This window comes from Oncorhynchus keta, chromosome 15, assembly GCF_023373465.1.
Source record: "Oncorhynchus keta strain PuntledgeMale-10-30-2019 chromosome 15, Oket_V2, whole genome shotgun sequence".
Lineage (NCBI taxonomy): Eukaryota > Metazoa > Chordata > Actinopteri > Salmoniformes > Salmonidae > Oncorhynchus > Oncorhynchus keta.
In genome coordinates, this window is record NC_068435.1 from 35,316,229 (window position 1) to 35,330,208 (window position 13,980).

At 43.4% G+C, this 13,980-nt stretch overlaps 1 protein-coding gene across 1 annotated transcript in view; it reads right to left on the minus strand.

Annotated features, from left to right (window-relative positions):
* Positions 1–13,274: 13,274 nt before the first annotated feature.
* c8b (complement component 8, beta polypeptide) overlaps positions 13,275–13,980 on the minus strand; it is a 39,376-nt gene continuing 38,670 nt past the window's right edge. The window contains exons 23-25 of the mRNA XM_052464265.1: positions 13,821–13,974; positions 13,621–13,689; positions 13,275–13,482 (exon numbers count right to left, since the gene is read on the minus strand). Coding sequence (XP_052320225.1) covers positions 13,328–13,482; positions 13,621–13,689; positions 13,821–13,974 — 378 coding nt within the window. The 3' untranslated portion in view covers positions 13,275–13,327. The remainder of the gene's footprint in view (positions 13,483–13,620; positions 13,690–13,820; positions 13,975–13,980) is intronic.

The window sequence follows — 13,980 nt, forward strand, 5'->3', positions numbered from 1 at the left end:
TTTAAATTGGGGTTTTTCCACATTTTGTTACATTATTCAGCATTATTCTAAAATTGATTCAATTGTCAGGTTGGATGGGGAGCATAGTAGTACAGATTTTTCAGGTCTCTCTCGAGATGTTCGATCGGGTTCAAGTCCAGGCTCTGGCTGGGCTACTCAAGGGCGTTCGGAGACTTGTTCCGAAGCCACTCCTGTGTTGTCTTGTCGGCACAAGTCTGGTTCATCCTTGGGAGCAATTCCCAAACGCCTGAAGGTACCACGTTCATCTGTACAAACAATAGTATGTACAAACACCATGGGACCACACAGCCATCATACCGCTCAGGAAGGAGACGCATTCTGTCTCCTAGAGATGAACGTACTTTGGTGCGAAAAGTGCAAATCAATTCCAAAACAACAGCAAAGGACCTTGTGAAGATGCTGGAGAAAACAGGTACAAAAGTATCTATATCCACAGTAAAATTAGTCCTATATCGATATAACCTGAAAGGCCGCTCGGCAAGGAGGAAGCCACTGCTCCAAAACAGCCGTAAAAAAAGCCAGACTACAGTTTTCAACTGCACATGGGGACAAAGATCGTACTTTGGCGAAATGTCCTCTGGTCTGATGAAACAAAAATATAATTGTTTGGCCATAATGACCATCGTTATGTTTCGAGGAAAAAGGGGGAGGCTTGCAAGCCGAAGAATACCATCCCAACCATGAAGCACAGGGGTGACAGCATCATGTTGTGGGGTGATTTGCTGCAGGAGGGACTGGTGCACTTCACAAAATATATGGCATCATGAGGCAGGACAATTATGTCAATATATTGAAGCAACATCTGAAGACATCAGTCAGGAAGTTAAAGCTTGGTTGCAAATGGACAATGACCCTAAGCATGCTTCCAAAGTTGTGGCAAAATGGCTTATGTTTCTGTTGATATTATGGAGCGAATTTGGAAAAAAGTTCGGCGTTGTAGTGGTAGCATTTTCCGGTCGATTTCTCAGCCAAGCATGATGAACAAACGGGAGCTATTTCGCCTACAAAAATAATATTTTTGGAAAAAAGGAACATTTTCTATCTAACTGGGAGTCTCCTGAGTGAAAACATCCGAAGTTCTTGAAAAGTAAATGATTTGGTTGCTTTTCTTATTTTCTTATTTTCGTGAAAATGTTGCCTGCTGCCAGCAGAGCCTAGCATAGCATTATGCCATGATAAACTTACACAAATGCTTGTCTAGCGTTGGCTGTAATGCATATTTTGAAAATCTGAAATGACAGTGTGATTAACAAAAGGCTAAGCTTGTGTTTGAATATATTTAATTTGTGATTTTCATGAATAGGAAAAGTTTCTAGGGGTATTTATGTCTGCTGCATTATGCTAATTCGTTTGAGGCTATGATTATGCTCCCGGATCCGGGATTGCTACTGGCAAAAGGTTAAGGACAACAAAGTCAAGGTATTAGAGTGGCCATCACAAAGCCCTGACTTCAATCCCATAGCAAATGTGTGGGCAGAACTGAAAAAGTGTGTGCGAGCAAGTAGGCCTACAAACCTGACTCAGTTACACCAGTTCTGTCAGGAGGAATGGGCCAGAATTCACCCAACTTATTATGGGAAGCTTGTGGAAGGCTACCCAAAACATTTGATCCAAGTTAAACAATTTAAAGGCAATTCTACCAAATATTAATTGAGCATATGTATACTTCTGACCCACTGGGAATGTCATGAAAGAAATAAAAGCTGAAATAATTCATTCTCTCTACTATTATTCTGACATTTCACATTCTTAAAATAAAGTGATGATCCTAACTGACCTAAGACAGGGAATTTTTACTCTGATTGAATGTTAGGAATTGTGAAAAACTGAGTTTAAAAGTAGTTGGCGAAGTTGTATGTAAACTTCCGACTTCTCTATGACAAGACAACCAGCCTAGATTGTGCTAATGGTCTGAAGAAGGAGCTCTTCTCTAAGAGGTCATTCTCTGCAACATTCAAACCGAACAGTGTACCAAACAAGCATTTGGTCACCTTCACCAGAAAGATTTGGATGGGCTTAAACAGTTGATTCCTGGACACATTTGTGGACACTCTTACCAGAGGCTGACAAAGTGAGGTGTGGCTGCAAAAGTAGCCACTTTGTTGTCGGAAGTGTTGATGCAAGGTTACTGGATTGTCATGCATTGCATTATGACATTGTCCTGGCACATGTGAACAAGGGTCCTGAGTCTTTCATTTTGTTCACGAATCACAACGTAAGGAATATATTTGATGCATTTTTACTTGATTTCATGTTTTGTTTTTTTATGTAGAAAATGTATATTTATTTGACTATGGATTCATTACATCTCCATTGGCGACCATTTTGAATTCTGCTTTCTGGTTAATTTTGAAATGAGCACCCTTTCTAGGATATTTTCATATCATCTGAGGAATGTTTGTACCAAATTGCATGCTTTTTTTATCTGCTGCAATACAGTTTCCATGGTCAAATTCCGTCTATTATGGCAGCCATTTAAAATGTAGCAGTAACTCACTTCCTGTTCAATTTTGAAATGGGAACCCCTTCTGGGATGTTTTCATATCACCTGAGGAATGTTTGTACCAAATGTCATGCTTGTAACTGCTTCGTAAAGGGTATTTTCTTCCCCTAAGGCCCTTGACTACTACATGCTATAGCCCATTACTCTTGCCAACTCAGAAACAACTCTCTAGCCACTGTAGCTATCCAACAAAGTTTGTTTTCTTCAGCTGGCTGACAGCAGCTGCCCTAAATCTATCAACTTTACATTCAGTACAGCCATTGTTACTGTGACAGTTGCATCCTCTTAACCGCATTGACAGATGCAAAATGATTCCCATAGATACATTGGGAGAAGTCGGTCTTTAGGTTTCATATTTCATTTGGCAAGTTTTGCAATAGAGTAATAGTGTTTGCACGTGAACAATGGTGCCCCCTACTGAATAAAGTACCCCAATTCACTGTAATAGACAAGAACTACTGTATGACTCATCATTTTATGCTATACAGAAACATATATGTACTGAACATCAAAAACAGGAAATAACAGATATTTTCAACAACAAAGACCAAACCAGTGTGACGAGCCAAAAAAGTATTACTCGTACTTGACCAAGGCATCATACACAAAACAATGAAAAGTGCAGACTTGAGTAAGCCTACCTACTTAACCATTTCCATTAAGTACAGTGCAAAGATGATCAATGAAAGGAAAAAGTGCATCATTTACATTTTTCATAGTAATAAAGGCAACAAGAAAAACAAAAACAATTTCTCTAATAGCCTAGAATACAGGGGCGGACAGTGATTTGGAGGCCCCTGGCAGAGGTCAGGCAGAGACAGTTTTTTATTTTCACTTCAAAAAGTAGATTACTTTCAGATGTTCATACAAAAAAATTCCAGCATCTGCACTGGAGAACGCATCCAAGGGGTTGGGGGGGTTCTCCCATTCTTCTCTACAGATCCTCTCAAGCTCTGTCAGATTGGATGGGGACCGTTGCTGCACAGCTATTCTCAGGTTTGTCCAGAGATGTTTGATCGGGTTCAAGTCCGGGCTCTGGCTGGGTCACTCAAGGACATTTGGAGACTTGTCCTGAAGCCATTCCTGCATTGTCTTGGCTGTGTGCTTAGGGTCGTTGTCCTGTTGGAAGGTGAACCTTCACTCCAGTCTGAGGTCTTGAGTGCTCTGGAGCAGGTTATCATCAAGGATCTCTCCCTACTTTACTCCGTTCATCTTTTCCACCATCTCGTCTTGTCTCCCAGTCTCTGCCGCTGAAAAACTTCCCCACAGCATGATGCTTCCACCTCCATGCTTCACTGTAGGGATGGTGCCAGGTTTCTTCCAGACGTGACACTTGGCATTCAGGCCAAAGAGTTCAATCTTGGTTTCATCACTCCAGAAAATCTTGGATCAGTGTCCAACGGCCTGGGCTGGGCAGAGAGATTCTGACTAGTGGCCTGACACTGGATTTGCTGAGGCAGATGGGGATCCAGGGGCGGCTCAGGTAAGTTGCATTCCCGTGTCTCACAGAGCCTTGAGGGCTTGAAGAGTAAGGCACCTGATAAGGCCATTAGAGTTGGAGTTCGAGGAGGTGCAGCTAAGTTTTCCACAGGCTTATTCCTTGCACATTGGGGTACAGGTGAGGTGTATGACCTTAAGCAGTTGTAGTGGATTGCTTGCATCTCGGTAGTCTAGTCCAGCCTGATCCTGTAGGTTCCACCAGGATCCTCTTCTGTAGATCCAAGGCACTCAGTGTGGTGAAAGCTTGTGACATGCTGTCATAGGGTTGTTAAGCCACACAAGGTCTCCTGGTTTGTAGGGGATGTGCTGGACATTTTTGTCGTAGTTGTGTTTTTGTTGTAACTGAGCATGTTCTCTGTTCTGTGCAGCAGATCCAAGGGCAGACTGGAGCTTGTGGGTAAGTTGACCTACATAATCTGCTGGTGTTGTGGACGTGTGGAGGCTGTCATTCTCCCTGCCGTCATTCTCCCTTCCCGACCATGTGTCAGAAGGGGCTGAAACCAGTTGTAGAGTGAATGCTGCTGTTGTAGGCCAGGGCAACTTGGTTGAGGCACTCATCCCAATCGCCAGGCTGTTGGGGCAGTGTCTTGGCCAGCTGATTGATAAGTGTCCTATTAAATCTTTCCACCATCCCATCACATTGTGGATGATAGGGGCTGGTCCTGGGGCCTCATTTATAAAACGGGCTTACGATCAATTTTGATCTTAAGTATGACTTATGCAGAAAAGTAGTTATTTATTAAACCTTACTTTGACTTGGAAATTATCTTCTCACTACGCAAAGTCTAGACTTGATGTAAGTGATTTACCTGCTGGTTACGTAGTGGTATTGCAGTTTGGGAGATATGCATCCATTCCTGTGGTGAACTTTGCATTAGCTTTATGAATAATTTGTTAGGAATTATCAATTAAAGGTGTGAGGAATTAATTGCCAGACGCAAGGTGTTTTGAATTAAAAACAGGATGCGATGTTCTATAAATAGTGTGTCAAATTAGAAAAAAGTAACCATGGCGGTTCTTGCATTGGAAGACTTTGAAAACCATGCTTTTAGAAGGGAGAGAGTTTTCGGAGACCGGAATGACTTTTTTGAGCATGATGATCCATGGCCTATAAATCGCAATCGTCTCCCAATAAATGTTCTGTTAGATTTGTGTGCGGATTTAGCCCCTAAGTTGCAATTTGGCGCATGGCAGAACAAGGTAGGTTGTGGAGTGCACCATCGGACTGCTGAAGGGCATGTGCAGTCAATTTTAAGGTAATTTGAGATTTATAGATCACAGGTGTGTAAGTTACAAACAGGCTTCTTAGAAACTACGTAAGCAAGGTTTTTTATGCTCAGTATGTTTTATGAATAGAACGTAAGCACACTGTCAGAAGTGATCTTTCGACTAACTTCAAGTATAAATCTAAGAACATTTTTATAAATGAGGACCCAGGTCTTTTTAACTCCCAGCAACTGGCAAAGACTCAGACAATGTCAGCCTTGAACTGACGTTCTTGGTCAGTGTGCAATGTCTCTGGTGTGCTGTGTTTCCTGACAAAGTTCTCGAAAAGACACTTGGCCACATTTGTAGTGCACTGGTCTTTCATGGCGTAGAGGTTGATGTACTTAGAAAAGTAATCCTGTACCACAAGCACGTATCTGTTGCCTCGGCTGGTGAGGGGCATTTCCAGAATGACGGCCGTGACTTTCTGAAATGGCTTGGTTGCTACAACTTTCTTCATAGGTACTTTCAGGTGTGGTGTAGGAGCCCTCCTGGTGTCACATGGGATGCACTGTTTACACCATTACTGTATGTCATTCAACATGAAAGGCCAGTAAGCAGAGTTGGTGAGCATGTTGCAAAACCTTGTCAGCTGACAGATGGCCTGCCAAAGGGTTACAGTGAAGGAGTTGGAGTACATCTTCCAGTATGGACTGAGGCACAATTACCTGATGGATGACTGACTTTGAGGCAGGGTGGTAGAATTTTCAGCAGAGCTGACCAACGTTGAATATCAGCCTATGGAATTTGTGTCAGTATGCTGGCCTGCGATGATTAATCTGCCAATGAGGCGGTTTCTGACCTTTTGTTTTCCAACTGATAACTTCAGCCAGGATGGTGTCCTGCTGCTGCTCTCCCCATAGGTCCGGTCCCGTATTGGAGCTTTTGTGGACAAAGATAGAGGAAGCTTCCACCTGAGGTGTATCTGGTACTTGGCGGTACTCTGGAGAGGCAGGACGGTACTGGCGGTCGTTCAGGTGAGTAGTAGGCTTGTGATGGATGTTGAGCTTGACGGCTGGTGAGAAGCCACATGCTCTTCTTGCAGAATTATTGGATGGGATGGAGGTCCTGTTGGCCTAGAAGCCCAAACACTCTGTGAGGTTCTGTTTTTTCCCCCGTAGCTGGCGTACCTCACTCGTCATGCCATTCACAGTGAGCGTCAGCAGCTCCACAGCATGAAGGAAGTTCTCATCCGTGTCATTAGAACGAACCATAGCAACCTGGTCTCTGGCCGGTGCCACTGGTGGGTTCTCAGCATGTAGTTGGAGAGCTGCACGTGCTCTTCCACAGCGACTTGCGACGAGCAGCGCCTCTGATCCATTTTCATGAATTTTCACCTGCAAGGTAAGGTCCAATCCGACCACAAAGCAGCAACACTTCTCCCCTTCTTGTGCTTTGTGGTCATAGTCTGGGAAGGCCTCCAGAACCAGACAAGTGATGTCAGCACTGTACACATCCAAGCTCTCACCAGGCTTCCTAGGGCGAGCATTCACAAATGTCTGAAAGAATGGAAGAGACTGCCTGGGGCCAAAGACTTCCTTCTGTTTGGTCTTGACAACAGAGAAGGTCTTCTGAATGATTGGTGAAAGGCTGTCCCAGTAAAGGAATGCTGCATCAGCTAATCGTGTGGGTAATACTGATGCAACTCCACATCCGGCAGATTGTACATAGCTTGTACACCTACTTCAAGGCGACGAGACCAGCTAGCAAATGACTCAATGCCATCTCCCTGGTTAGCTGGTGGCAGGTCCATTTTCAGGAGCCCTGAGAAGTCTTGTGGGGTTACAGAGTCATTAGCATTGTCCAAAGGTCCAGCTTCATTCGCATTGACCCGAAATTCAGGATCATTGTTAGCATTGTTCAAAGATTCCGTTTCAGAGTCAGACATGCTGTTCCAAGAAATGTGATTTTGTTTGGGGGTGTGGTTATTTTTCCATGGACATTGCGGATACCTTCCCCAGCTAGCATTAAGATAAAGTACTCTTCTGGACAGCTGGGAAGAACTAGCTATTTGCTTGTTCTGCGAGATTTTGAGGATTACTGCAGTTTTGTCACGTTTGCCACATTCCAATACATACCATCAGTGTAAAGTACTTAAGTAAAAATACTTGAAAGTACTACTTAAGTAGTTTTTTGGGGGATATCTGTACTTACTTTACTATTTTTGACAACTTTTATCTTTACTTCACTACATTCCTGAAGAAAATGATGTACTTTTTACTCCATACATTTTCCCAGATATCCAAAATGAAAGTACTTGTTGCATTTTGAATGCTTAGCAGGACAGGACATTTATCTAATTCACACACTTATCAAGAAAACATCCCTGGTCATAACTACTGCCTCTGATCTGGCGGAATCACTAAACACAAGCTTCGTTTGTAAACTATGCCTGAGTGTTGGAGCGTGCCCCTGGCTATCTGTATAAAAATACAAATAAATTGTGCTGACTGGTTTGCTTAATATCAAATAAATAAATATATAAAAAAATAGTCACATGCGCCAAATACAACAGGTGTCGACCTTACCTTGAAATGCTTACTTACAAGCCCTTAAGTACATTTTAGCAAATATATTTACTTTGATACCTAAGTATATTTAAAACCAAAAACTTTTAGACTTTTACTCAAGTAGGATTTTCTTGGGTGACTTTCACTTTTACTTGAGTTTCTATCAAGGTATCTTTACTTTTACTCAAGTATGAAAATTGTGTACTTTTTTCACCACTGATAAATATCGAGGGTCTGATTCTGGTGACATGACGATCTATGCTTGACTGCCGTTTGACTGCCGCATATACATAATAATCTCATCATGTAGAATAAACAACCCGCACAGCATACCCGCACTGTATCTGCGAGCTATTGGCTAGAGGGCAAGTCTCAAGACCAGAGTATGCACATTTGCTACTTATCGCAACAGTTTTTGTAACAAAACTATCAGTAGAGTTGAAAATGCATTGGAAACACATTGAACTTTAGATTTGTATTTGGTATATCAAAACTTAAGTAAAAAGTACATTTTGTGTGCAGAACCTCATCACACAATGATTTTTTATCCGCAACAAGTCCATTCGGTGGAAATATATCACTGATGGGAAAATTTACATATTTTCTTCATTCTAGAATATTTGCTTGAAAATCTGCTGCTAATTGGATGGAAACCTAGGGGGGGCTCATCTTTGTATCTGTGCCATTATAGCATCTGTGACGGCATGGGCAGCACCATTGACGTTATCTCGATGGTGCTTCTTCACAGTTGGCTGATCCTCGCCCTGATGACCTGATTGGACATGACTCCAACCGGGTCATCAGGAGGGATAAGCCAATGAAGTTGGAAGTCCCAGCCAGTTCACTACATTAAATGTGTTCTCACTAGTTACCACAGATTCAAACTTGTCTATTTCGTAAAAATTCATGAAAACTGTGCTTTAAAAAAAAAAAACTTTAAAACAACGGTTGGACATCTTGGACACAGTCACCAGTTCTTATTATACCCGTGGTTTGCATACGCCGTTTCGTGTTTGCCTCCATCTTGCTAGTTACGGTTTTACTTCGACTACTCCACCTGCGCACTATTAATGAGCAAGGGCGCAAGGAGCAATGTCATTACAAGCATGAGCAGCAGGAGGCTTTTGGGCATTCTACCAGTGTTGCAGGGGAAGTGGCTCTGCTTGGCTGCGACTAGTTGTGGGTGTGGAAAAAAATGTGTTTTTGCACTACCACCAGTGGGGAGTGGAAATCTGCAGGCACCACTGTTGGCACAACCGCAAGAAACATGAAAAGTAATGTTGTGCGTGCAGCTGTATGCAAGTAACTTGTTGAGGACCAGGGGTTGAATTCAGTTCAGTGAACAGAACCAAAAACATTAAATAACAGGAACGAAAGTGATCCATTCATTTATCTGTTATTTTACCAGGTAAGTTGACTGAGAACACGTTCTCATCTGCAGCAATGACCTGGGGAATAGGAGGAATGAGCCAATTGTAAACTGGGGATTATTAGGTGAACGTGATTGTCAGATTGGGAATTTAGCCAGGACACCAGGGTTTACACCTCAGAGAGTCAGGACACCCGTTTAACGTCCCATCCGAAAGACGGCACCCTACACAGGGCAGTGTCCCCAATCACTGGGATATTATTATTGGGATATTATTATTTTTTTAGACCAGAGGAAAGAGTGCCTCCTACTGGCCCTTCAACACCACTTCCAGCAGCATCTGGTCTCCTATCCAGGAGCTGACCAGGACCAATCCTGCTTAGCTTCAGAAGCAAGCCAGCAGTGGTATGCAGGGTGTTTCATACTGTTCCTGAACAGAACCGTTATTTCAAAGGCATTGGGAACCTGTTAATAACGTTATTTTACGTACCAGGCAAAAAAACGCAACCAAGAGCCTATGCAAAGACCTCACTCTGTCACTCAGAAACGTATTCCAATGTCTGCCTGCAACCTTGAAATCTTTGACTGTACCTGCCCCTCCCCCTCTGAATCATAGGCTACTGTACTGACATTACAAGTGTGATTCAGAAGATGGGGAGAGAGATTTTGAATTAGCGAGAGAAGAATGGGTTAACTTTTTTAATGCGAGTTAAGAATCCTATAGGCCTAGTTATCACGTTTGACGTTGGATTTATTAACGACAAAAAGGTAAGACGTGTTTTTTTATTTTTTTGCCACTTTGCACACACACAAGCTCGTTAGCTAAAAGGACATTCAAAGTTCTTCAATTTAAGCCGCTTCTCCTAGGTATAATTCTGTGGACCTAATTCAGATAATGCATGTCCTAACAAGATGCCCAGAGCTTCAAGCCTCCTCCTCAATCCTCTCCTGCTATCTCCCCACCTAGGGTGAGCATTCGCAAAATTTCGCATCTTGCGCCATAGGCGATCTGTCCATCACGCGTGTAAACAACTAGCTTGCTTGCTCTTTCTGAACTGATTGGTGAAGGAATTGAATGAGATAAATGTAAAAAAAACAAAACTGTTGATTTCACTGTTAAACAACAGGTTTAGACTAACAGTGAAATGCTAACTTACGGGTCCTTCCCAACAATTCAGAGATAAAGAAATAGAAAAGTAAAACGTGTCATAAAAGTAATAATAAATACACAATGAGTAATGATAACTTGTAGGTTCTATATACATCACCAACCTCAAGACAAGCATACAATCTGTTGAGTCGTATGTCTCCAAATGTTTAATGTCGTTTTCATGTGGGTTTGTGTGTGTGTGTGTGTGTGTGTGACACTGCATATCCTTCTTGGCCTTCTCCAGCTCCTCATACTGCTTGATGTCGTAGATGAGTGTGAAGAGGTCATGCAAGTCAACGATCAGGGGCTCTGCCTGCTAGGGAGAGGGAGGGATGTGAAGGAAGAGGAGCACACACCTTCATCTTTCAGACGACACACACGCAGTTCACAAACACTTGTGTCGCAATCCCAACTGTGGTGTCCCTCCTTCCCAGAGGCGTAGTCGAAGGCCCGGTGGTAGTCGAAGGCCTGGGTATCCTTGGCGATATAGGAGATCTCCTCCACCGAGTGGTGATGCAGCAGAACCTGAACACACAGGTAGGAAGTGACATAAGTTAGAGTTAGGAAGTAATGTAGTAGATCTACGAAACAGGGAAGAGGAAGTGACAGATCAGGATCAGGAAATGGACTGATTTTATAGTTTAGTTAGATCCGGGAGTTTTTTCAGACACGTGACCTGTCTAGGAAAATTCCTGGCTCGACTCTATACGTTTCTATGAATTTCATGAATTCTTGAAATAATGTTTTGTTTCAAAATGAGGGAGTGAACTGGGAATTCACGGTAAGTAGGCAGGCAGACTTTGATGACCAGTCTGATGAGACAGGACAAGTGTTCAACGCTGCTACCCATCCCTGGAGTTGGCCACGGCACTCAGGGGTCATCAACAGTCATGATAAGTGGGAACAACAGGATGCATCTGACACACACAGACACACAAAATAAAAGTTGTTATTGTTTGTGCTGCACACACATACACACACACTGAAGAGAGCCTCAGGAAAGGTGGGTGTAACAGAGTGCTATTATTTGTAATTACTTATATCTGTCATCAGATGACAGTAAGTGCCACACCTTACTACAGTAACTGTGCGTGGGTTAGTACACTACATGACCAAAAGTATGTGGACACCTGCTTGTCTAACAGCTCATTCCAAAATCATGGGCATTAATATGGAGTTGGTTCCCCCTTTGCTGCTTTAACAGCCTCCACTCTTCTGAGAAGGCTTTCCACTAGCTTTTGGAACATTGCTGAGGGAACTTGCTTCCATTCAGCCACAAGAGCATTAGTAAGGTCGGACACTGATGTTGGGCGATTAAGACTGGCTCGCAGTCGGCGTTCCAATTCATCCCAAAGGTGTTCGATGGGGTTGAGGTCAGGGCTCTGTGCAGGCCAGTCAAGTTCTTCCACACCGATCTCAACAAATGTATGGACCTAGATGAAACAGGATAGGGACATCCCCAAGCTGCTGTTACTAAGTTGGAAGCACAGAATCGTCTAGAATATCATTGTATACTGTAGCTTTAAGATTTCCCTTCACTAGAACTACGGGGTCTATCCTGAACCATGAAAATCAGCCCCAGACCATAATTCCTCCTCCACCAAACTGTACAATTGGCACTATGCATTGGGGCAGGTAGCGTTCTCCTGGCATATTATTATTATAAGCCAGAACCAGTTTTGTCCGTGGGACTGCCAGATGGTGAAGCATGATTCATCACTCCAGAAAATGCATTTCCACTGCTCCAGAGTCCAGCCTACCACTTCACTGCTGAGCTGTTGTTGCTACTAGATGTTTCCACATCACAATAACAGTACTTACAGTTGACCGGGGCAGCTCTAACAGGGCAGAAATTTGAAGAACTGACTCTCCACCCGGCACAGCCAGAAGAGGACTGGCCACCCCTCATAGCCTGGTTCCTCTCTAGGTTTCTTCCTAGGTTCTGCCCTTTCTAGGGAGTTTTTCCTAGCCACCGTGCTTCTACACCTGCATTGCTTGCTGTTTGGGGTTTTATGCTGGGTTTCTGTACAGCGCTTTGAGATATCAGCTGATGTAAGAAGGGCTATATAAATAAACGTGATTTGATTAGTTGGAACAGTGGCATCCTATGACAGTGCCACATTGAATGTCACTGAACTCTTCAGTAAGGCCATCCTACCGCCAATGTTTGTCTATGGAGATTGCATGGCTACGTGCTCGACTTTATACACCTGTCAGCAACGGGTGAGGCTGAAATAGCCGAATCCACTAATTTGTAGTGGTGTTCACATAGTTTTATGTGTATAGTGTATGTGTTGAGACTTCGATGAGTGAAGAGCAATAGCAGAGTGGGTGAGACAGAGCCTGCCATAATGTTGTCTGATAGGTTCCACGACGGACAGACCTGGAGTTGCTGGAGTGTGTGGTTTTCCTGTCAGTCAGGAAGTAAGACACGCCGACGGTGATGTGATAACCCCCGGCCAGACAGGGGCGCCGTCTGCCTTGGCTCCTCCTCTCAGAAACAATGCTGCTGATGTCATAAGAAAGACGGGACACAACCAATTTCAACACTACAGCAGGAAGTGGGAGTCAATACCAACGATGTATGTTTAAGGGGTAAAGGATGTTATCAAATCTTCTGATCTGATGAGAAAGATGGCCAAAATCTTTGTGTTTAGAAATACAAACAAAGACATTCTCTGTTATGCTTGATCACCTCAGTTTTTCTCAATTGGCTTACACACATTTGTGTAATACAATTTGCAAATAAATTAAATCCTACAATGTGATTTTCTGGATTTTTTTTCTCATTTTGTCTGTCATATTTGAAGTGTACCTGTGATGAAAATTACAGGCCTCTCTCATCTTTTTAAGTGGGAGAACTTGCACAATTGGTGGCTGACTAAATACTTTTTTGCCCCACTGTAGATCATTTTGTCATAAGAGAGTCAAGAATGCAAACATATCACAGGCACATTTCCAAGGGTGACATGAATTATCTTTATTTCAATCAAGAGTCCGGGACAATATCAGAAACAATCAGTAGTTTCCATCTGGAGTCCTCTGCAGGCTATGCCTCCGTTGCTAGGTGCAGGGTTGTTACACTGGCGGCTCCGTGTCTTAGACCGCTCCGCGCAGGGTGACCACGAACCCCAGCAGCTCCAGCTGCCGTCTATGCCTATATCTATTTGGGACAAAGCTCAAAAGGTTAAACCTCGCCAACAGCATGGAAATGGCAATATTGTGGAAATGAAATAGAGATGTCAAAGCTACAGGTGAAGGCTTTTATCGTGTAGGTTTGTGTTTTAATTAAGAGAATGACCTGGTCGTTGGGTGATCTCACAACCCAGTCCACTGTAGCCAGATGGACACACACACTCACACCTGGTGCCTGGGGGGGGAGGAAGACATCATCCTCATCATCACTATCATCATCATCTTTCGTAGTTTCACTAATCTACAAAGTATAGCTGGATCGGGGAGGAAGTACTTTAAGTAGGGGGCTAGAGGGAGGGTGTTTACCTTTGAGAACAGCCAGTCCGTTGTTGCGGCAGGGGGCACAGCGGCAAGAGCTGTTCTCCTCCAGGTATTCAGCCAGGGCTCTCCTCAGGTTCTTCTTCAGCGAGTTAGAAGAGGAGAAGTCTCTGGCGGTCACCAGCTCATATAGCGGCCGCGTCTGTCA